Raw genomic sequence first — 24,830 nt, 5'->3', positions numbered from 1 at the left:
GGCAGGGCTCAACCTCTGCAGAATTCTGCAAACTCAATCCGCAGCAGTAATTAACATACTGGGCAATTGAAACCTGCAGCAGAACTTACTGCAGGTTAGCTACACACAAGAAGAGAAATTATTTCTGCAAGAGATAAATCTTTATATCTCAGAAACATAGAAGCGAATTTATTTTCATGAGAACTATATAAGTTACACTGCGCTGAGTTGAAGTTAAAACAAAAATTATGAACTGCTTAATAAATCTGGTACATAGTAAGTTAGCCCTGATTTTATTAAGCTTTTTATACCCTCTGTGGTTTTTACAGTGCCTGGCAGCATGGCCACCCAACGGATACATCAAGAGGTCTAAGTGTTGTGATTTATCTGCCTGGAATAGGGGCGTGGCCTTTATCATACATCGGCGTGTGATAAAATCCCCCCATGGAGTCTTTTTTATGAAACCAGGCTTTGAACTGTGATTTACTTCTATTACACTATATGATAGTAAAACATAAAACTAGCATATTGTTTATTCACAATACAAATAGATAATGTTTGTAAGGTAGTGGCTTACCTGTCCCTTCATCATTCAATTGTGAAAACATGACGAGAGAAAAAGAGTTGGAAGCAGTTAATTATACAAAAATAAAATATTTTTCAATGTACAATGGTTGTTGGTCAGGACAATAACTGAAGGCTATGACTTATACTATTTTATTTGTATTGTGCAAATAAATATTTCTAATAAAAAATATGGTCACATTTTTTTTTGTGGGGGGGGCTGCTGCAGGGGAATGAGGAAGGTGAGTATTTTTTTTTACAGAGTTCAGCTGGGAAAGGGGACATTGGAAGCAGAGGGTAGGGGAAGCTAAAGGAAAGGGGATATGGGAGGAAGGTATGATGCAGGAATGAAGACATGGGGAGGGGCATGCTGCCGGGAAGGGGACAATATAAGTGGGGGATCCAAACATACATTTTTGGCTATAAAACTATGACACAAGACCGCATCCCCCCAACCACCAGTCCCTTGAGAAAATGTATGTTTACAGCCGGACCCTGGGCATAAATTGGTTGGGGACCACTGATCTAGACAGTCTCCAGACCTGATCCCAATGAGAAATCTTTGGAGTGATCTGATACTCAATGTTGCCCAGCAACTGCCTCGAAACCTGAAAGATCTGGAGAAGATCTGTAGCCTGGGCCAAAATCCATGCTGCAGTGTGTGCAAACTTGGTAAAGAGAAATAAGGAATGTCTGACTTCTGGAATTTGTTTCTGTACCAAATATTACTTTCTGTTTTTCTATGGGTACTTATTTCATGCAATAAAATGCTAATTAATGATTTAAAAATCATGCAATGTGATTTTCTGGATTTTTTATTTTAGATTCTGTCTCTCACAGTTGAAGTGTACCTACAAAAAAATGACAGACCTCTCCATTCATTGTAGGTGGAAAAATTAGCAAAATACTTATTTCCCCAACTGTACTCAACCAAATAGTGTATGTTAAAGGTGCACCAAAAAAAAAAAAAAAAAAAGGCGGTGCACAGTTCCGGAGCTGTGCAGGGGTCTGTGCGCCAGTATTCAATAATCTAGTGTGCCCTGCACATATGAAGCTACTTTGCAGATAGGTTGCAATACTTTGATAGAGCTGGGCCATATTTTTTTATACAAAAGGTTTTCATTTTTTAAACTCGATTAAAACATAACAAGAAACCTATATAATTTTGGTTTCTCCATGATCGTACTAACCCTAAGAATAAAGGGGACATGGCATTTTGGGTGCACATTGAAAGTCATGAAAACATACCACACAAGAATATGGCGCAAATACTTTTTATCCTCAACTTCAAAACATTTAGAATTCTTTTCTAGATTTTCTGTACAAGGCATGGAATATTAAATACTGCCGCTAGGAAGTATAATTTGTCCCACAGAAAACAAGCCCCTCATACATATCTGTACGTGGAAAAAAAAAAGTTTTATTTTTTAAGAGAATCTGTGACAGTGACCCCCCCTCCCCCCCACAAACCACACACAGTACCCTTTTGAAAACTTTATACATATTCCACTGATGCCACTACCCATTGAATTAGAGCACCATTTTTCCAAAAAAACTGATTGCACAACTAACCTCCACCCCACCCTCAGGAATTCTCTTCAGCTGGGTTAGCAATGTCAGCGTCAGTGAGGAGGCCGGGGTAGCTTGATTATATACAGAAGTTCCCCGCCTCCATTACTGGAACATCAATACGAGTCTTTTTCACAAGAATCAGAGGCATCAGTGGAACATGTATTAAAACATCTAAAAAAGTACTGTGCGACTTAGTGGTGGTGGTGGTGGGGGGGGGGCCCTGGTGACAGGTTTTCTTCAAAGGAGAAGAGCAAAAATTGTAAATGCAAAAACAAAAAAGGGCAAGAGTTAAAGCCTAACATATGGGCATCTGAAGTGACAGTCTCCCAGGTCAAAATATTACTCTTTTCTGCTCATTGCATAAGACTTTGGAGGTGACTTTTTTTATAGATAAACTCAACACAAACTCAGGAAATGCTAGATAGGCTATGCAATACCCTAGCTGAGGGTGCTAGTAATTAAGTAGAATAAAAACTGCTGACAGGTTCTCTTTGAATGACATGATGCGGAATGGATTTTTTCCACAATGTTTGTATGAAAATTTTATAAATCCAATTAACTACAATGCTACTGTATTATTTTTAAGATTTAATATGATTACTACTACTGTTTGCGGGCACCCTAAGTGCTACCAATGTGGCCCAATATCGCACCACTCTGCACTCTGACAACATCCAAACAGAGGATCACTGGGGTCAATCGCTTACTGTAATAGTACAAGGGTGACCAGGACCTGGAAGTGCAGAGCGTTAGGGAGTCAAGAGAACAGAGCACTGGAGATGGATGAGGTGAATTTGGCTAATTTCATACATCCAGGTGGGACACTTTAAATTTTATTAAAATGGATCACTTCTTCAATAATTAAGAATAATTTGGGTCCATATGTACTATTTACAGAATATCAAATTGCAATACTTCTGATAGTAAACAGTGATAACTTGCATACCTTCCATTATTGCAGCCAACACCCCATACTCGGATGTTAATGATGGGTTGAGAGTGAATTAAACTGTGATCTAGTGGATCCACCAAGCTCATTGTATCTTTCTTCAAAATCATTACCATATTTTGTCCCTAAAATACAATAAACTATTAAATATTAATGTATATAACGTACATGGAAATATGGTTCATATTAGACATTGAAGGTTAGTCATCGCTGAATATCAATAGCATAAGGTATTCTGAATTATTTAACTAACCCATTCATTCTTTAGCGCCACCTTTCTATACATCTAACAGCGTTCATGCAGTCTCAATACATACGATACATGATATAAATATTCCGAATAAAAGACACTCCCTCCGGACAATCTATAATAACAGATTTCATCCAATTCTTGAATAATTCCTTTAACCCCTAGGGGACTCAGCCTATTTTGGCCTAAAGGACGCGGCCCCATTTTTCAAATCTGGCCTGTGTCACTATAAGTGGTTATAGCTTTGCAACGCTATGAGATATCCAGGGGATTTTGAGACTGTTTTCTCGTGACACATTGTACTTCAAATTAGTTTAAAAATTTGGATGAAATCTTTTGCGTTTAGTTATGAAAAAAAACAAAATTTGGCAAAAATTTTGAAAAATTCTTTATTTTCAACGTTCTAAATTCTCTACTTTTGATGCAGATAGTCAAAGCACCCAAATAAATTCATAACTTACATTTCCCAAATGTCTGCTTTATGTTGGCATGGTTTTTTAAGATTCCACATATTTTACTAGAATGTTATGAGGCTCAGAATTTGGGTACCATTTTTCACATTTTTTACAAATCGCCAAAACCCGTACTTAGATGGACCTGCTCAACTTCTAATTGACACTGAGAGGCCTAAATAATAGCGAGACTCATAAATTACCCCATTATGGAAACTACACCCCTCAACGTATGAAAAACCACTTTTAAGAAGTTTGTTAACCCTTTACGTGTTTTATAGGGGTTAAAACAAAACGGAGGTGGAGTCTGCAAATTGTAATATTTTTTCACAATACACTCATTTTGGGTGGAAAATTAAACATTTAAAATGGATTAAATGAAAAAAGGCTCCACAAAGTTTGATACCCAATTTCTCCCGAGTACACGGATACCCCATATGTGCTGGTAACCTGCTGTATGGGCGCACGTCCGGGCATAGAAGGGAAGGAGGCGCCATCCAAATCAGATTTGCTATGTCACATTGTACAGGCTATAATTTTTTTCTTTTTTTTATTGAGGATCTATAGGGGCTTATTTCTTTTGCCACATGAGATGCACTTTTCTAATACATAATTTTGGAGCCTCTATAGCTAATTGGGGAGATTTAATTAACTCTTTGTTGGTGGAGGAAATGAAAATCATCAATTTTTAGGAAAATTTTTATGTGTTTTTTTTTTGGCCGTTAACCATACCATAAAAATAGTATATTATTTTTATTCAATCGGTCGCCACGATTATGAAAATACTTCATTTATATATATTTTTAATATTTTACCATTTTTACTGTATAAAAAGTAATTTGGCAAAATTGTTGTTAATTTTAGCATCACCGTCTTTCATATGTATAACTTTTTTATTTTTCACCTCACAAATCTGTTTAAGGGCTTATTTTATGCGAGAATGATTGCTCTTTTTAGTGGTCTTATTTTAGATTGCGTAACTTTTTAAAATCACTTTTTTTAGAGCATTTTTAAAGGGCATTAATAAAAAATCATCTTTTTCAGAGAGAGTTTTTTTAGGTTGTTTTTTACGGGGTTCACTTTGCGGATCTAATAACGATTCTGTTTTATTATACAGATTGTTACGGACGCAGGGATACCAAATATGTGGGGGTTTTGTGTATTTTATTCAATTGTACTGAATAAAAACTAATTTGGAGAAAATCTTATTCATTTTAGCATCACCATCTTTTTATATGCATAACTTTTTTATTTTTTGGCTGACAAATCTTGTTAGGGGCTTATTTTTTGCGAGAACAGTTGTTCTTTTTAGTGGGCTTATTTTAGAGTGCATAAATTTTTTTAAATCACTTTTTAGAGCATTTTTTATAGGGTGTTAATTAAAAATTATCTTTTTTCGGAACGTTTTTTGCGTTTTTTTCCTCCGACGTTTACCGTGCGGGTCCAGTATCAATTCTGTTTTATTATGCAGATTGTTACGGACGCGGCAATACCAAATATGCGGGTTTTTTTTGTGTTTTTATGTTTTTTATACTTTATTAAGTTTTTTTATGGGAAAGTGACATTTTAGGGGCTTATATTTTATGTATTTATTTTTTATTTATTATAATGTGTAGTGTTAACTGTTTTTGCATTTTTTTACTTATACATACTTGAACTTAAACCAGTGATGCTCTGATCACTGGTTTAAGTCCAATACACTGCTCTACAATACTATTTTATTGTAGAGCAGTGTAAACTGTCTGAGCAAGCTTGCGCATGCTCAGACAGTTTGCAGTCAGACCCGGAAGGGATCTGGCTGCCATGGAAACCGGGCAGCTCCGGGGCACATGCCAGTCCTCGGAGCTGCCCGGAGGAGGATCGGATCCCCCGGTAAGCGGCACGGGGGATCCGATCCACAGAAGGAACACCCTTACACGCCGCGGTCATGCTTGACCGCGGCGTGTAAGGGGTTAACACCCGCGATCGGAGTCGGCTCCGATCGCGGGTGTTACAGCGCGGTGTCAGCTGTGATAGACAGCTGACAGCCGCTGCTTCTGGTACCGGCTCCGCTCGTGAGCCGGTCCCAGAAGCTGGACGTTATACTACGTCCCGGTGCGCTAAGCATCTAGCCCCGGGGACGTAGTATAACGTCGTGGTGCGCCTAGGGGTTAATAAGAATAAAATTTTATTTTGACTGGCATATAATATCATGTAAGAAAATGCTAGAAAAAATTGAAACATTTTCAATACCTTATTGAAATAATGTAATACGTCTAACTTCTTTCTTAAAGGGGTTTACTAACTTTGATTGTTATCCACCATCCACAGGATAGGGGATCACAATCTAATGGGGCACATTTACTTACCCGGTCCCTGCGCGATCCCTGATCTGGACTGTCCGACAAGGATTAACTCTTCTGCGATTCATCAAGATCGTGCGCCCAATATTCTGCATGTGTCGCTTCCCCGCTCAGGTCCGCCGGAGTTCACCTTCTTCTTCCTCCCGATGCATGTAAGTGCTTGGCTTGTGACACAATTTTGAAGTTAAATCCTGCGGTTTGTCCGCCCCCGATTTGTGTCGCATGAAAGCCGTCACGATTACGGCAAAATCCGATCACGTGCGCCAAAAACCCCTTTTAAATCCCTGTCCCAGCGGCGCAAAATGGAAATCATTGGGATGTCAGATGGAAATGCGGTCCACGGGGCCTTTAGTAAAGGAGCCCCAATGTCTGCATTTGCAACTACTGGGACATCTACAAATCAGGAGATAAGAACAGTTGACAAGAACAGGGTTCCCATCCATACTGAGAGTATTACATGCAGGTTTCATGTAGTGTAATACAGTAGTATTGCAATATATGGGATTTATGACAATCCTATACACCACCTGCAGAAAAACATTTTGATCAAAACAAAAAGCTCAACCTGACGTTAAAGGAAATCTACCATTTGATTTCATGCATTATGAACCAAACATACCTTGAGAATGCTGTAGCTACACTGATGCAGGCACATATCTTGTTTAATCCCTGATCCGAGTGGTTTTGCTGAAAAAACAATTATAACATTCAGGACCTTGGGAAAGCTGGATTGCATTCAGCCTGCTGTTCATAAGCACATTACACAGTTTCCTGAACTGTCCAGACAGGACTAATCAACCTGAGCTAGATCATTCATGCACAGCAGCTGGGGGTTGGTGCTGCGATTGATTACTTCTACCTGTCAGGGACAACACAGTGATTACATCATTCTCCGAAGCAGTGCATACTTAATGTAAGAGGAGAGCACCAGGCAGCCACAGTAGCGACAGATCCTCATTATCATAATTTTAGAATTGTTTCTTCAGCAAAACCACTCAGCTCAGGGATTAAACAAGATATGTTTCTGCATCAGTGTAGCTACAGCATTCTCAATGTATGTTTGGTTCATAATGCATGAAATCAAATGGTAGATTTCCTTTTATTAAATTGGTGGGACCTCTACAGATTAAATTCTTATCCCCTATGTAATAAATAGGGTATTACAATCAACATTGGAAAAACCTCTTTAAAACAAGTTGTTCTGGCTTATCCAAGGCACAACATTTTAATCTGCTAATACTGCAGTTTTGTTCTCAGACATGTTCTTAAAACTGTACATCCTTTAGAGTTAGAGCATTAGTTTTCCATGCCGATCATGGTCCTCAGCTGTCCCACAGTTCACAAAAAGTAGGGACCAGAAACAGAATCCAGAGGCCATACAGTGTAGTCTTCAGGTGCCAGAACACTATCACAATGATACTTATAAATAAGTTTTTGTAGATGGGACAAGGAAAACCACACCTCGTTTGCTACCTTTTAAAGAAGCCCCCCTTAACATCAAGCATGACTTTTAGGAAGCCTAATGACATGTAGGATGTAAGCCAAACCAGTATATGTTTTCCAGAATGAACCAATTCCCAACTGTAGACAGCGCTGTTTCGAAGTGGTTGTGTCTCTTTCATACTAGAAAAGCTTATTTTCATATTTCCCAGAATCCCCTAGTGGAGCATCAATGGCTATACATCTCCACATGCCTGCAAGATGGCCATCATTGGCAAACTCTCCATAAGGAAAACGATTTTTTACCTGACCCTAGTGATTCTTATGTAGCTCATCACACTCTGATCCTTGGGATTTAACCCTAAAAGGCTGTGGTACAAGACAGCTGCAACATCTAAGAGGTTGGGGGGAAAGGGCTCCATCCCACGATGTCAGTGTTAGAACATGAAGCTGAGGAGCCTAATGTTAGAGAAAATTGTTGTATCTTTTATTGTTATTTAGCAGTTGTGTAGGGATCCAGACACATGATTCACAATGGAACAAATAACTATAATGACCACACTCCCTACATTAAAGAGGGAAGTGTGGCTACTTTTTTCTTGTGTAAATGTGAGGATTTTAAAGTTCTTTTTTGCTCAAAGAGTGGCAAAAGGTGCCCTTTTGCTTCATTTTTTTTATTATACTTATTTCTTTCCTTCCAACTTCTGGTGTGGTGAAAGAGTGATCAAACATGCCACTTAGTGCGCTGCAGAAATCCGTCCTAGGCCACGTTTTTTGCCCTGCCCCATACTTTGCCATCACACAGTATAGTTCACCCCTTAGTGCCACCCCATCTTCCCCTAATATTATATCCCCACAGCTGCTTCCTCCTCACATTGTTGCTCACCAAGAAGCTCTCCTTCATACAGAGCCCCCTTTAGAAGCTCCCCTTCTTACTGTGCTCCTTCCAGCTGCACCCCTTCATATTGTGTACCCCCAGTTTCCCTTCATACAGTACCCCCCCAGCAGCCCTTCATATTGTGCCTCCCCAGCAACTCCCCATTCATACTGAGCCCCCGAGCAGTGCCCCTTCACACTGTGCCCCCTCAGAACCTTCTCTTCATACTCTGCCCCCAGAAGCTCCCCTGCATACTGTGCCACCAGTAGTTCACATCCATACTTCGCCTCTAAGTAGCTCCCCTTCATAAAGTGCCTCCCCCAGCAGCTGCTCTTCCTACTGTGCCCCCTATCCTCCTTGTTACTTTTTAGTAAAAAAATATTAATAAACACAAGGTACTCACCTCTCCTCATTACCCTGCAGCAGATCGTCTCCTCTTGTGCTGTGTGTAGTACTGCTGGCAACCAGCTTTACACAGCAGCTGAGGCACAGTGAATGAACAGAAAGGGAACATTTCTCTGCATTATCTCCAGGACAGTTGGGAGGCATGCTTTTTTTACCTTTATCAATGTGACCTTTGGTAAAAATATGTATACACTGTATGTCTACAACAATGACTCACCTCATTAGATGACATGTCACTGCTATCACATTTCGTATGGGCCAGCTGCTGAATACAGTTATTAACAGTAATGCTGCTCTTTCCAGGAGCTAGATCTTCTTCTGGAATTTCCACCCATCCGAGACAATGAACAGCAAAACTCTAAAAGAAGAAAAAAAAAAAAAGTATATTAAACATATTTATAAATGTTAGTGAAAGATACAGATAATGACACAGACACATGTATCATCGCTTAAAGGACATAGACAATCCAATTTACTGATGGTAGATGCCCTTAGCAAAATGTTTGTTACCTTGTCTAGATGATGATCTATTTTTTCTTTAATCCAGGGAGGCCTGTATTGCACAGAAAAAAAACCTCTATAAAATATGTAAATTAGTCTATGGTACTCCGGGCGCTGTCACCGGAGAGCCTCTTTCCCCCACCGTGTTATAATATATGCTCGTTCCCCTCTCCTACTGTTCTCCCAAGTCCGCCCCCAGAGCTGCAGACAGCCAGTGACGTCACCAGCTGTCTGCAAGTCTTGCAATAATACTGTCCAGCCAGCTGTGAAGGATTGCTGTGACTTTGGCCGGAGCACCTTAAGTTCAATTACATATTTTATCGGAATAAAGATCTTCTGGGATTAAAGAGAATGAAGCTCATACCCTAGACAAAGTAACAAGCATTTCACAGAGGGAAAACCTCTTTAAATAAAAAAATAGTGAGGTCGTACTCAAATATCACAGGGTAGCCCACCGGCCTGTGGTGGATTGAGGGCCTTGTGGATCTGATCTATCACAAAAACTGATCTGGACTTTCCGGCAGAAATTATTAAAACAAGTCCAGTGCCAAGTTGCATACGTCAGTCTCGGATTCTAAAGTTGCAAGAACGATTCTGAGTGTCCTCCAATTTAGCTGGGACTGTTTCCCCTTGTATATAGACATTGTCAAACACAGCTGCATGTTGATTAACTTTTATAACCACTTGCTCCAGCTTTTTCTTAATATATTAAATTCTATTTGCCCAGATTAGAAAATTTCTGCTTAAAGGAAACCAACCACTTGATCCCGGCCAAAATGACCTCCTCACACCACCCTCTGGGCTCTTTACCACTGACCCCAGGACATATTTTGCTTAGGGACAAAAACCGATAGTTTAGGCAATAAAAAGGATTCTATAATCTATAGAAATGATTCTTCGGCGCTTCACTTACGTCACCCTGGCGATTCCCTGCACCTCCGATATTTAATTATGCACGCCTCATCTTTGTTGCGTTCCTCCTCCTTGGACTGAGACCCGGTGACGTCACTCGGCTCTTGGCACTTCTTGCGCATTTGCAGGCAGTTAATCTCGCTCAGCTGCAATGTGTCACAACCGGCTGTGCAAGATTCACTGACTGCACATGGGCGAGAAGTGCCAAGAGCCGAGTAACGTCACCAGCTCTTGGTCCAAGGAGGTGGAACACAACGAACACAACCGAAGTCATTTCTACAGATTATAGAATAATTTTTTTGCCTAAACTATCGGTTTTGTCCCTAAACAAAATATGTCCTGGGATCAGTGGTACAGAGCCTAGAGGGTGGTGTGAGGAGGTCATTTCGGCCGGGATCAAGTGGTAGGTTTTCTTCAAGGTAACTTGTGATATGACTACTCTTGCTTTGAGAGCTGTGGAGCCAGGTCCCGTCGGCAGGTAGCAGATGCCGCAGTACAGTCAAGGCTTGCAGGGCCTGTCACACAAGGAGAGGAGCTCACCGTCGCTATCTGGGGAAGAGCTACTTTGTCCCATGTCTTTTGAGGAAATGTGTCCTGCAACAGAGTTTTATAGCCACTGGATATCAAAAGAAAGTCCCACAGGAACGGAGATCAAACATAAGAATGTCAATGGGTAACCCTTACCACATCAAGATGAAGCAGAGAGAGGTAACTTGGGGACTGGAACACGCCAACTTCACATTTGAATCCTGGACAGTGTTCACACTGGGCTCCTTATTTGTCTCTATTTTGAAGAATGGTGATGAAAGCTAGAGAGAAAAAAGTGTGTACACCTCATGCAGATCACCCACAATAAAATTTATTTTGTTCTATATAATCACAAAATAAATTGATTACCGTATATATTACTACACACTGCCTGACCCAGATTTTACATGTTCCAGCTAGTTCCCATGTCCCAGAAGAAGTCAATATTGTGAGTATATAGCAGTGATGGTGAACCTTTTAGAGACCGAGTGCCCAAACTACAACCAAAATCCACTTATTTACCGTTAAGTGCCAATGTGGCATTTTAAGCAGTAACTTACTGCTACCTGTTCTTCCACTTCTTTCAATTGTATCGGCCCCCTAAGGCCACCAATACAGTTGAAAGAAGGAGGGCAAATTCAGACTTTCATTATAGCTTCTCTCCAAGTTTCCTGGAACAGCTGGAAGATTTGATGGATTTGGTCCTGTTTGGTGAACTCTGTCCTGGGGTGATGGCCTGAGTGCCCACAGAAAGGGCTCTGAGTGCCACCTCTGGCACCAGTGCCATAGGTTCGCCACCACTGGTATATAGAATAAAATAAAATCTCTTGTCAAAATATTGATGCCGCAATGTATGTCTGATATTGTGTTTCTGTATTTAAGTTGGACTACTGTTGTTCTTATAAATGTTCCAAAAAAAAAAAAACCCAAAAATAAACACTTTTAAAAAAAAAGAATAAAATAAAATGCACCACACTCTTACGTATAGCTTTCATCATCACCCTTCAAAATACTGGTCTTCACTCGGAAACACAGAAGGGACCTAGTGTGAACTGTGTCCAAGATCCGAATGTGAAGATGGCATGTTCCAGACCCCATGGTTATCTCTCTCTTCTTCATCTTGATGTGGTGAGAGCTTCCCAATGACATTGCATGCTTAACAAGATATGTTAAAGGTTTGAGCAACTATCATAAATACCTGTGGCTTCATACAGGGGTTTTACGTGAAACTAATCCTACATATAGTCTGCTCCCATGAAAGACATTTACATTTCTTCACTGAAGAGAATTTAAGATTTAATTTATCAAAATGTTGCACAGCCGTTAAATTTGTCTACTCAATTAAGAGTAACAAACCTTTCAAAATTGACCACACTGAACAAGCCGGTGAGGAGTCTGCTTTACTAATTTTGGATACATATTCTTCTTTTTGTGGTGTTTTTATGTATGTTTTTTTTTTTTGCAATGTTTCAAAATGTGACTAATCGTAATTCTCACTCCAAGCAGTAGACCTGGCCCACGAAACACACCAAAAAGAATAAATGATGCCAACATTTTGCCCTTCCGCTCTCTCACTGTTCTAGGAGTCCTCGTGATCTCTTTTACTGAGAGACTACCCAGAGACTGGGAAAATGTCATAACTCTCCTCCTACAGCTCCTCCTATTTATCAGAGCTTTGAACAAAAATATCAGCACATAGCGCAAAAGTAAGTAGAATGAGAGCTGAATCACTTGATGAACATTCAAGGATTATTATTAAGGCAGTAAAGGCACATAGGCAACTTATGTAAAAGAATGGCCAACCCGTTTAATACATCATCTTCAGTGTGCACCAAAGATTACAGAAATCTGTGTCTTTCATAAATATTACCTTACTATCAGGCTCATTGATATTGCGAAATAAATCTTCATCGTGCCATTGGAGAGAAGGCCTAGAAAACATCGAAAAATTGTTTTTCATGAATTCACTGCACAAAATGCTTACAAAGTATTATCTTTACAGTAGATTTCCAGGTATATTGATATTTTCTTTCTTTTTTCTTGAACTAGGAAATGTGAGCTAATGTTTTTTTTACTTTAGAATTAGTTTCTCAGAAATATAGATTTTTGATTGAATATGCTAATTGACAAAGAATTTACCATCAACCAAAAGTGGCTCTTGTTAGTGAACAAGGAAAAACGTAAAAATTGCAATATCCTAGAAGTTAATATAACAAAATGACAAAACTTTAGTAAACTTTGATTTTATTATATGTGAAAAAAATGTAAGTTCTAAGTTTAAAACGTTACAGTTAATATTAAAGCAGTTACCAGGATCGGTAGCCTGCATGTGTTGCAGATTCTTATAACAGTCTATACCAGTGATGGCAAACCTTTTAGACACCGAGTGCCCAAACTACATCTAAAACACATATATTTTTAGTTTTTTAAGTGCCGATGCGACAATTTAAACAGTAACTTCTTACTCCCTGCTCTGTCACATGTTTAAATTGTATAGGAACCTGAGGACACCAATATAGTAGAATGAAGGAGAAGAAGTTTCTGATTATCATTGTAGCTTTCTTCCAGGGTCCTTGCTTTCCTGGAATTGCAAGAGGCCTTGAGTCCTGTTTGGCGAACTCTGCGCTGGGGTGATGGCCATGTAGAGGGCTCTGAGTGCCACCTCTGGCACCCATGCTATGGGTTCTCCACCACTGGTCTATACTGAACTAGCATAAAGGAGTTTTCATGATTTAAAAAAGACAACTTACCTCCTGCCGGTAGCAGCTGTTGTGCCAGGAAAAGGCTGATCAGGAGAACAATTGGTGACAGACATCCTATGAACTTTCTGACCATTAAATAAAAATAGCAATGTAAGTCAATATAGAATGCTCAGGGTTTTTAAAGTATGATTGAACATGTACAATAAATATGTTGGATCCAAGTTTAACAACTCACATAAAAATTGACCGTTAGTTTGACCAATAATGCCAAATGGTGGCAGCTTCACTAGGTCAACATGTCAGACAGTGGGGCAAATTTACTTACCCGGCCCATTCGCGATCCAGCGGCGCGTTCTCTGCTCTGGATTCGGGTCCGGCCGGGATTCATGAAGGCAGTTCCTCCGCCGTCCACCAGGTGGCGCTGCTGCGCTGAAAATCATCTCCACGCGCCGGAATGCACCACCTCGGACCAGGTGAAGGTAAGCGGTCACCAAGCGACACTTTTTCGGGTTTTAAATGCGGCGGTTTTTCCGAATACGTCGGGTTTTCGTTCGGCCACGCCCCCCGATTTCCGTCGCGCGCATGCCGGCGCCGATGCGCCACAATCCGATCGCGTGCGACACAATCCCGGGGCAATTCAGGTACAATCGGCGCAAATCGGAAATATTCGGGTAACACGTCGGGAAAACGCGATTCGGGCCCTTAGTAAATGACCCCCAGTATGTTAGTCAAATGACTTATAAAGAAAACTATGATCAGTTAAGAATAAGTCATGAATATGGATTGTCAAGAAAAAAAACTTTTAGCCACCAGGTCCTATCTACAAAAGCGTATTACTGGTGGTAGAGTGTCCTAAAAAGGCTGCTCATTATGTCTAGAGAATGGGGGGACTGTGTTTTACATATATTTTGTTGTTTTTATTGCCAAAGTAATAACTTTGTGAAAGTGCCAGAGGCGCTCAGGCTGACAGCACTCCAGCGCCTCTCGGCTTCCCCGGACTTTAATATATTCATGCGCCCTGCTGCAAGCATCCTTCCGCCACCGGCTGGGGAACTAGGAGAGAGCACACGTCCTGCTCTCTCCACCCCCGGGTCCTCTGACATCACCGGACGGATACCCGGCTAGCGATAGGAGGAGGCTTGCAGCTGGCGCATGAATATATTAATGTCCGGGGAAGCTGAGAGGTGCTCAGGTGCCTTTTGCCTGAGCACCTTCGGCAGTTTTACAAAGTTATAAAAAAAAAAAAAATTATAGATGACTAGATAAAATTAAAATTTTAATGAGACTATGTTGAGTCCTTTCAGTGCCCCTCCCCTCCCATGAAACCGACAGATAAAGAAACTACAGCTTCTCAGCACAAACAGAGGAACCAGCTACTGCAGCATTGAGATAATCGGAGGGGTATAGTAAGGAAACTACTGGATATAGGTAACAAAGATAAAAGTTGTTTTACATCCCAAGAGCTATTGATTTATGGAAACAAAACCTTTACAGTTACTCTTTAATATACAGTTACTTCTGCTGGTAAAACAGCTTCCATTTTGTATGTGGGAAGTTTCGATCATCGGTCTGGAAGATCTTGTAAGACACTTGTAAGAAACTTGCAGTTTCTATTGGAGATCATCCTTAACCCCTTAAGGACGCAGCCATTTTGTAGCTTAAGGCTCAGCCCGATTTTTTGGATTCTGACCTGCGTCTCTTTATATGGTTATAACTTTTGAACACTGTTACTTATCAAAGCGATTCTGAGATTGTTTTTTCCCCACATGTTGTACTTCATTTTAGTGGTAAATTTTGGCTGATAAGTTTTGCGTTTATTTACAAAAAAAAAGAAAATATGATAAATTTTTTGAAAAATTTGCCATTTTCGAAATTCTAAGTCATTGCGTTTTCAGGCAGATAGATTTACCACCTAAATAAGTTGCTGAATAACATTTCCCATTTGTCTACTTTACATTTTCATAATTTCTGAAATGTTTGGATAATTTATTTTGATGTCACGCGGCTTGCAAATAGAATATCGCTTTTCCGGATTTTCAGAATTGACTATTTTGGGGATAAATACAGTTTTGAATGAAATTTTACATATTTAGCATCAAAACCCCCTATATAATCTACCCATTTTCAAATCTGCACCCCTCAAACTATCAGAAACAGCTTTTACGAAGATTGTTAACCCCTTGAGATCTTCATAGTAATTGAATCAAAATGGAGGTGAAATTTAGAATGGTCATATTGTTCCCTTATACGTTCATTTAGCACTAAAATTTACACATTTCCAAAATATAAAAAGAGAAAACCCACCATACAATTTGTTCTGCAATTTCTCCTGAGTACAAAGACCCCCCACATGTGGCCGTTACTTGTGTTATGGACGCACAGCGAGGTGCAGAAGGGAAGGAGGGCGCTGCAGCTGCCAGGATTTTAGTTTCCTCATTGGCCCCTTTTGAAGGCTATAAAATTTTCGCTTTTTCGTTATTGGGGCCATGTGACGGCATTTTTTTTGCGGGACGAGATGCTTTTTCCATTGTTACCATTTTGGGGTTGGTATCACCTATTGTTGAAAATTTAGGAACTTTTTTTGAGGGCAGGAGTAGAAAAGCATCAATTCTGTACTGGATTTTTTACTTTTTTTTTTTTTGGTGTTCACCGTATAGACTAATAATCATGTTATCTTTATTCTATGGGTTGATACGATTACGGGGATACCAGACATGAATATATTTTCTTACGTTTTACTAAATTTGTCAAACAAAACCCTAATGTGGGGAAAAATCTATCATTTATGTATTGCCGTCTTCCAAGTGGCATAACATTGTTACATTTTTGGCTACGGAGCTGGTTGATGGCTTGTTTTTTGCGGGACATGTTGTACTTTGCACCAGTATCATGTCTGAGTACATATGGTTTTTTGATCGCATTTTATAGCATTTTTTGTGGGATTGAAAAGGTAAAAATCATAATTTTTGGAAGGTTTATAGCAGTTTTTTTTTACGGCGTTTATCGTGGGGGTTCAATAATGATTTACTTTTATTCTAAGGGTTGTTACGGACGCGGTGATACTATATATGTGGGGTTTGTGTTATGATTTAGACTTTTTTTTGAGTTATATGTCTCTTTATATGTTTTGGGAGTTTGGGGCATTTTTAGTGATTTATGACTTTATTTTTTGAATAACTTTTTTTTTTTAACTTTTTCACTTTTATACCATGGGACATGAAGAAGCAATCATCTGATTGCTTCTTCATGATAATATTCTGCAATACTCATGTATTGCAGAGTATTATCAGTGTCAGCCTATACACTTGCATAGGCTGGCACTGTGCCAGTAAGATGACGTCACAGACGCCATCTTACTGGCAGTTCTTGCAGGTAACTCTGGGGTCCAGATCGGACCCCAGAGTTACTATAGCAACGATCGTGGGGGAAAGATCCCCCAGATGCATGTTAGATCCCCCATTTAACGGGTTAAGCACCCGCGATCGGAGACAACTCCGATCGCGGGTGTTACACTGGGGTGCCGGCTATTAGTTACAGCCGGCACCCCGTGTCTCCCGATGCCGGTTCGGCTCTGATCCAGAGCCGAGCCGGCATAAGCGCCGTGGCGGATATATCCGCCACTGAGCGCTAAGTCACTGCGCTCCGTGGCGGATATATCTGCCACGGAGCGTGAAGGGGTTAAGGTGTTCAATTGGGTTTAGGCTGGGATTTCATGTGGGTCAGTCATGTTCTTTCACACAAAACCTTCCCAGCTTCCTTATTGTAAGGGACAGTCACACAGTTCTCCTTACTGGATCCAACAGGTAAGCAGAGTGTTTTGCCACTTTTGATGTGGTGCCATTTAATATTATGAATAAGGGAAAATAAATTCACAAACTGACTTTGTGATAGCACATTGTAATGAATGAGGAGGAAAATCCCCATATACTGCCATACAGTAGTATGGCAGTATATGATAGGATCAATCAGACAACCTAGGGTTAAAGTACCTTAGGGTATAGTAAAAATTAAAAAAAAAAAAAAAAAAATTATAAGAAAACCTAAAAATTTAAATCCCCCCCTTTCCCTAAAACTGACATAAATATAAATAAACCGTAAAAATCATAAACATATTAGGTATCGACGCGTCCGAAAATGCCCGATCTATCAAAATATATTAACGGTTTTTCAATGCGCTTAACCCCGTAAAGGAAAATAGCGCCCAAAGTCAAAAATGGCACTTTTTTGCCATTTTGAAAAATATAAAAAAAAATCTATAAAAAGTGATCAAAAGGTCGTACAGTCCTAAAAATTATATCATTGAAAATAAATGTCGCAAAAAATGACACCACCCACAGCTCCATAAAATAAAGTATAAAAAAGTTATTGGCGCCTATACAAATTTGGTGTCCCCGTGACCATACCAACCCAGAGAATAAAGTAGACATGTCATTTGGGGCACACAGTGAAAGCCGTAATATCCAAGCCCACAAGAAAACGGTGCATATGCGTTTTTTCACCATTTTCACTGCATTTGGAATTTTTTTCCCGCTTCCCAGTACATGGCATGGAATATTCAATACCATCACTATGAAGTGCAATTTGTTACGCAGAAAACAAGCCATCACACAGCCCTTTACGTGTAAAAATAAAAAAGTTATAGATTTTTGAAGGTGGGGAGTGAAAAATGGAAATGAAAAACTAGGAAAGGGCCCGGTCCTTAACCGGTTAAAGGGACAGGAAGCAAAAACTCACCCAGGGAAACCTGAGGGCCATGTCTAAAGTTCAGGAAAGCTGGGTGCCTTTAGCAAGAAATAGATTTTGGTAAATTCTGTTTTCGGGCCTGGATTTTTGGAATGATTGGTATGCTGAAAGTGGGGCAGGTCATTCCTTTCCTGTCCAGCACAGGTTTTCCTGGTAGCTCGAAGGAAACCCAGGTGTTGGAGCTCAGCTCTTCCTTGAGCTTACAATTTCTGCACTGTGTGTATTACAGGTGGGCCATGTGGAGAGACAGGTCCTACCTTCCTGTCTGAAGTCTCCTGTGCTGAGGGCTGAGAAGCTGTCTATGGACTGTCATTGTTTGTGTGAGGTAAAACCCACAACTTTGTTCTCTTTTGTTTCAGGTGGCTGGAAGTAACAATCTAAGGCTACATTCACACTGCCGTTGCCCGCCCGTACCGTACCGTAGCGGGCAATGGCAGTGTACGGGGAGAGGAGGAGGATGTGAGCGCAGCTCACCCCCGCCCCACTCCATAGGAATTAATGGCGCACGGCGCCGTATTACGGCAAAAGATAGGACAGGTCCTATCTTTTTCCGGGTACGGAGCGGTACGGTGCCGCACGTGTGCTGCACCGTACCGCTCTCGTAGGGTGCCGTGCACCCATTGACATCTATGGAGGACGTATATCGGCCGTATATACGTCGGCCGTATATACGTCCTCCATACATTAGTGTGAATGTAGCCTTAGTAGGCAAAGACTCTGTATGGTTAGTCCTCAGCCGAGCAGGTATTATTTTGTTTTTAGTCTGAAGTATAAAGCTTTATGTTTTATTTAGACTTTTTCTTGCAATAAAATAACAAGGCAAAGCCCGGTTTTAGACCTTTGTGTCACTGTCACTGACTGTATCTTGGACTAGTTTTTGCTGTGGCTACCAAGCTACTCCACACATATATGAAGACAGGCAACATACCTTTTCTTGGATAGTACTTAAACTATTAGATATTCCTGAGTTGTACATTGGGTGCTGCCACTGAGTTGTTCCTGTCGGCACATGCCAGTAATAGGTCCCAGAAGAATCACGGATGGTCCTCCATCCTGGAGGAAGTTTAGGATCAGCTTCAGGGGTTGGGTCACTCCAGAGGTTATCTTAAAAAAGCAGATAAAAGACCATTTCAATTGATAATATCATACAGTTCAAGTTGTAGTATGCTATTAAATATTTCTCACTTTGAAAACCTTACTGTCATTGTCCTCTTGAGTCAAAACCAAGAGGACAATGCAGTACATAATCGAGATCAAAGAATCCAATTAGCCAAAAGAAAATGCTAGCCAGCTCAATTGAAGATTTATAAGATGCACTAGGAAATGATCAGACAAACCATTTATGAGATTTTAGAGTCCTGGTCCAGAAAGTGACTGGACTGGTTTCCTAACCAAGGAGGAACCTATCCAACGGAGTGCTGCTTCATTGCTACTTGTTAGTGGACTGGTTTCCTCATATCTAGCAGTGAAGATCAGAGTTGAGAAGTCACCTGTCTGCTGGGTTAACCATCTGTAATTATGGTAACCCGTTACCGACGTGTGACTGTAATAAATTTTGTGGTTTAGAAGTTCCCTTTGATAGAAATACAGTACAGGCTTAACAAGGTTGCTTGAAAAAATTTATTTTTTACCCTAATCACTGCATATTTCAGGCATTATTAAGTACAATACAAATTATTCTGGATCCTGATAAAAACAGGGGCAGCTGGACTCCAAGATATTGACAAGTCAAGTACACTCCTCAGAGAATTGCTATTTTATCTGCTCATCTATAGAAGGCAGCTAAAAATATACAAAGGTTAACCTGCCTTCCCTTGTAAACTCAATCATGTTGACACAATGCAGCTTAAACCCTATTAGAAAATTGGAAAACCGTCTCCTAGCTACAAGACACGTCATGTCAGCATCACACTGTGCACAGGCTTGCCATGTTAAATTACATATTAAGAACAGTAATTATTGAACAAATGCATGCCATAATTTAACCAAGATGTCAGCAATGGAGGGATAGATACATAGATATATAAATAGATAGATAGAACGGTTGTTACAGTGGACTCAATATTCGCTATCATTTCAATCTGTTGCTTCCATCATTCTTCTGGTTACAATGGCGTAATAAAAAAAAAAAATGTAATTAAAAGAAAAGAAATTAGCTGTGCTGTACACGAAAATTTCAAATGACATGATCAGAAATTCAAGATAGAATCAAAAGAGAATTGTATTAATGTCTATTTCCTGTCTTCTGCTAATGAAAAACAACAATTCTTGTCTCCACTGCTGGATGACAGAATGAAAGAATAGATAAAAAATAGAATCACCTGGGTACTTGCTCCTCTGCAAGCAATGAGACATGTATCTATATATATTTTATTATTAATGGTCAGGGCAATGAATACTTTAAGTTAAAGGGAGTCGACCACCACCTAACCAAGTGCAACAATAAGCTACTAACATGTTCAGATCAATGCATGTACGCAGCGCCACCACCTGTAACACTTATATACACACAGCGCCACCACCTGTAACACTTATATATACACACAGCGCCACCACCTGTAACACTTATATACACACAGCGCCACCACCTGTAACACTTATATACACACAGCGCCACCACCAGTAACACTTATATACACACAGCGCCACCACCTGTAACACTTATATACACACAGCGCCACCACCTGTAACACTTATATACACACAGCGCCACCACCTGTAACACTTATATACACACAGCGCCACCACCTGTAACACTTATATACACACAGCGCCACCACCTGTAACACTTATATACACACAGCGCCACCACCTGTAACACTTATATACACACAGCGCCACCACCTGTAACACTTATATACACACAGCGCCACCACCTGTAACACTTATATACACACAGCGCCACCACCTGTAACACTTATATACACACAGCGTCAGCACTAGTAACCCTTATATACACACAGCGCCACCACCTGTAACACTTATATACACACAGCGCCACCACCTGTAACACTTATATACACACAGCGCCACCACCTGTAACACTTATATACACACAGCGTCAGCACTAGTAACCCTTATATAAACACAGCGCCACCACCTGTAACACTTATATACACACAGCGCCACCACCTGTAACACTTATATACACACAGCGCCACCACCTGTAACACTTATATACACACAGCGCCACCACCTGTAACACTTATATGCACACAGCGCCACCACCTGTAACACTTATATACTGTGAGACACTGAAGGGGTTAACTGTGGATGGGCGGTATGTTTCCCCTAGGTTTTCCTATTACGCAAGGCCTTAGTGCTGAGGTTGTGTTGTCCAGCACCTTGGACACAGGTGGGGGGAACAGCCCAATCAGGCCAATAAAGCCACTCAGCAGAGCTCAGAATGTTGTCTCTCTGTGGAAGGAGGCTGGAGAGCACACAGCCCTGACCTCTGTGCCTGGAGCAGCCACGTGTACTTTGGATATTGTGAGTTAGTGATCCTATGTTTAGTTAGCACCCTGACGGGTAGGATATTATTTTGTTTGGATGCCTGAGTGTAAAGGCTGTTTTATTTTACTTTTTGCTGCAATAAACGCAGGCTAGACCTGTTTTGGACTGTACCTTGGTGTCACTGTCTTGAACTGCATCACAGCACCCCGCTACCACGGTCTCTACCGGGCCAAATCCCCACATATGGTGCTTCGGATTGCGGGCAGTTCAAAGACACACACCTGAAAGGCTTGCTACATCCTGCAACATTGCATGGCCTGGGTGAAAGCAGCAGGCAAAGTGCAGGATAAAGCCAAGATGGAGGACTTTATTAAATACCTGCAAGAGGAGGCCAGAGCTAATCGGCAGCAGCAGCAGGCCATGCTCCAGCAGCAGGAGGAGAGGTCCCGCCAGCAGCAGGAAGAGTCCCAGGCTAATCGGCAGCTGCAGCAAGCCATGCTCCAGCAGCAGGAGGAGAGGTCCCGCCAGCAGCAAGCCATGTTCCAGCAGCAGGAGGAGAGGTCTCGCCAGCAGCAGGAGGAGAGGTCCCGCCAGCAGCAAGCCATGTTCCAGCTGCAGGAGGAGAGGTCCCGCCAGCAGCAAGCCATGCTTCAGCAACAACAGGAAGAGTCCCGAGCCATGTTCCAGCTGATGATGGAAAAGTTTTCTGGCGTTATGGCAGCACCACAAGCGACGACTACTGAGGGGTCCCATACTGGTTTGCAAGGGTACCCGGTTGTCCAGCATTCCGCACGGGCTGCAGTGCAGAAGGCTTTACAAAAGATGACAGCGACCGATGATGTGGAGGCGTATCTCACTGTGTTCGAGCGAGTAGCTGAGCGAGAGGAGTTACCAGCCGAGCAGTGGGCAGATGTCCTGGCACCGTTCCTGACAGGCGAGTCGCAGAAGGCTTACTACGACCTGAGTGAAACGGAGGCCCGTGAGTACCCCCAGCTAAAGGCGGAGATTCTGGCTCGTCTTGGGGTCACCGTTCAAGTTCGTTCCAGCCGGGTCCACCAGTGGGCTTACTCAGAAAAACTACCCCCACGCTCCCAAATGCATGACCTGATCCATCTTGTCCGGAAGTGGCTACAACCAGAGGACTGCACCCCAGCACAGATGGTGGAGAGAGTGGTTCTCGACAAATTCACCCGTTCTCTGCCCTCTCGGCTCCAGCGGTGGGTTGGACAGGCCGGTCCCACAAAAGCTGAGGAACTCGTGTCCCTAGTAGAGAGATATCGGGCTACGGAGGACTTTCTACTTACCTCTCCCACACGAAACAGTGCCAGTGACAGGGTCACCAAACCGTCTGGTAAGACTACTACTGCGGAAAAGGGGAGACATGTCAGGTTGGGAGGGGGTTCATTGGGGGGCGTGGATACCCAGAAACCCAGTGAGGCTCGTGACCGAGGTCATAGCCGTATCCAGTGCTGGCGATGCCATGAAACGGGCCATATTGCTGCCAACTGTCCCCTGTCAGTGGAGCCAATGGACTGCAACCAGACCCGGCGAGTGTCACTGTTTGCCCGGCCGGTTCTGGCAGCCGAGTCAGTCACGGATGCAGAACCCCAAGTGTGTATGGTCACAATTGGTGGTCACACGGTGGAAGCCTTGCTAGACTCAGGCAGTCTGGTCACCCTGGTGCGGGGAACTTTGGTTGATCCTGGACTGTACAGTGGGCGGAAAGTGGGAGTGCTATGTATACATGGGGACACTCGCGAATATCCCACTGCCGTCATCAACCTACATACACCTTGTGGTACTGTCACCCATGAAGTGGGGGTGGTGGGGACCCTGTTTCATGAGGCTATTATCGGCAGAGACTTACCAGTGTTTTGGGACCTCTGGAGACGAAGATCCACCTCAGGTGCTGTTGCAGATAATGGACATCAGGTGTGTCCGGCCTTGGCCCCTGAACCCTTTGAGGCCAATGTACCCACACCAGCAGTAGGGGTGACCCCATGTGATGAATTCTCTCCCCTAGAGGTCCTAGCCGGTGAGGTCGAGGGCCACGAGGAGGTGGCCGACATGCCGGACCTTGAGATCTCCCGTGAAAATTTTGGGGCTGCACAGCTACAGGACCCTACCTTGTTTAAAGCACGGGAGAATGTTAAGGTGATAAATGGGGTACTCCAAATACCGGGGGCTGACAAAATATACCCCCGAATGGTGATTGTTGGGGAACTGTTGTACAGGGTCGACCAGATACGGGGTGAGGAGGTTGAGCAACTTGTAGTACCCCAATCTCACCGTAGGCTGGTGCTAGAGTTGGCACACAAACATGTGCTGGGAGGGCACTTAGGTGCAGAGAAGACCCGAGAGAGGATCCTGCAGAGATTTTTCTGGCCCGGGGTGTGGGAGGAGGTAAACCGGTATTGTAGCTCCTGCCCTGAGTGTCAACTTACTGCCCCGGTGTCCCACTTCAGGAGTCCTTTGGTCCCGCTACCAATCATAGAGGTGCCATTTGAACGGATTGCAATGGATCTGGTTGGCCCCATAGTCAAATCCTCAAGGGGGCACCAATACATCCTGGTTATCCTGGACTACGCTACGCGGTATCCCGAGGCGATTCCATTAAGGAACACCTCCTCCAAAAATATTGCTAGGGAGCTGTTCCAGGTATTCTCACGCACAGGCCTCCCCAAGGAAATCTTGACTGACCAGGGTACCCCATTCATGTCTAGAGTTATGAAGGAGATGTGTAAATTACTGCAGGTTAAACAGCTCCGCACCTCTGTGTATCATCCTCAGACAGATGGCCTGGTCGAGAGGTTTAACAAAACCTTGAAGGGGATGCTAAAGAGGGTGGTCAGCAAAGATGGGAAGGACTGGGATTGTTTATTGCCCTATTTGATGTTTGCCATACGTGAAGTTCCCCAGTCCTCTACAGGTTTTTCACCCTTTGAGCTGTTATATGGCCGTTCCCCACGTGGGCTGTTGGATGTAGCCAAGGAGACCTGGGAACAGGAGAGGACCCCCCACCGTAGTGTGATAGAACACGTCTCCCTTATGCAGGACCGCATAGCGGCGGTAATGCCCCTTGTAAAGGAGCACATGACAAGGGCACAAGAGGCCCAGTCTAGGGTCTACAACAGGTCAGCCAGACTCAGGACCTTTAACCC

The 24,830-nt window shown here is 42.2% G+C and overlaps 1 protein-coding gene across 1 annotated transcript in view; it reads right to left on the bottom strand.

Annotated features, from left to right (window-relative positions):
- APBB3 (amyloid beta precursor protein binding family B member 3) overlaps positions 1-24,830 on the bottom strand; it is a 56,317-nt gene that overhangs the window by 17,045 nt on the left and 14,442 nt on the right. Inside the window, exons 2-7 of the mRNA XM_072145765.1 lie at positions 19,145-19,320; positions 13,522-13,598; positions 12,642-12,702; positions 9,048-9,188; positions 3,062-3,189; positions 557-562 (exon numbers count right to left, since the gene is read on the bottom strand). Of these exons, the coding sequence (XP_072001866.1) occupies positions 557-562; positions 3,062-3,189; positions 9,048-9,188; positions 12,642-12,702; positions 13,522-13,598; positions 19,145-19,320 (589 nt within the window). The remainder of the gene's footprint in view (positions 1-556; positions 563-3,061; positions 3,190-9,047; positions 9,189-12,641; positions 12,703-13,521; positions 13,599-19,144; positions 19,321-24,830) is intronic.

The sequence above is a fragment of the Engystomops pustulosus genome, chromosome 4 (assembly GCF_040894005.1).
Source record: "Engystomops pustulosus chromosome 4, aEngPut4.maternal, whole genome shotgun sequence".
NCBI classification, from domain to species: Eukaryota; Metazoa; Chordata; class Amphibia; order Anura; family Leptodactylidae; genus Engystomops; species Engystomops pustulosus.
This window is presented reverse-complemented; position numbering and strand designations above follow the sequence as displayed.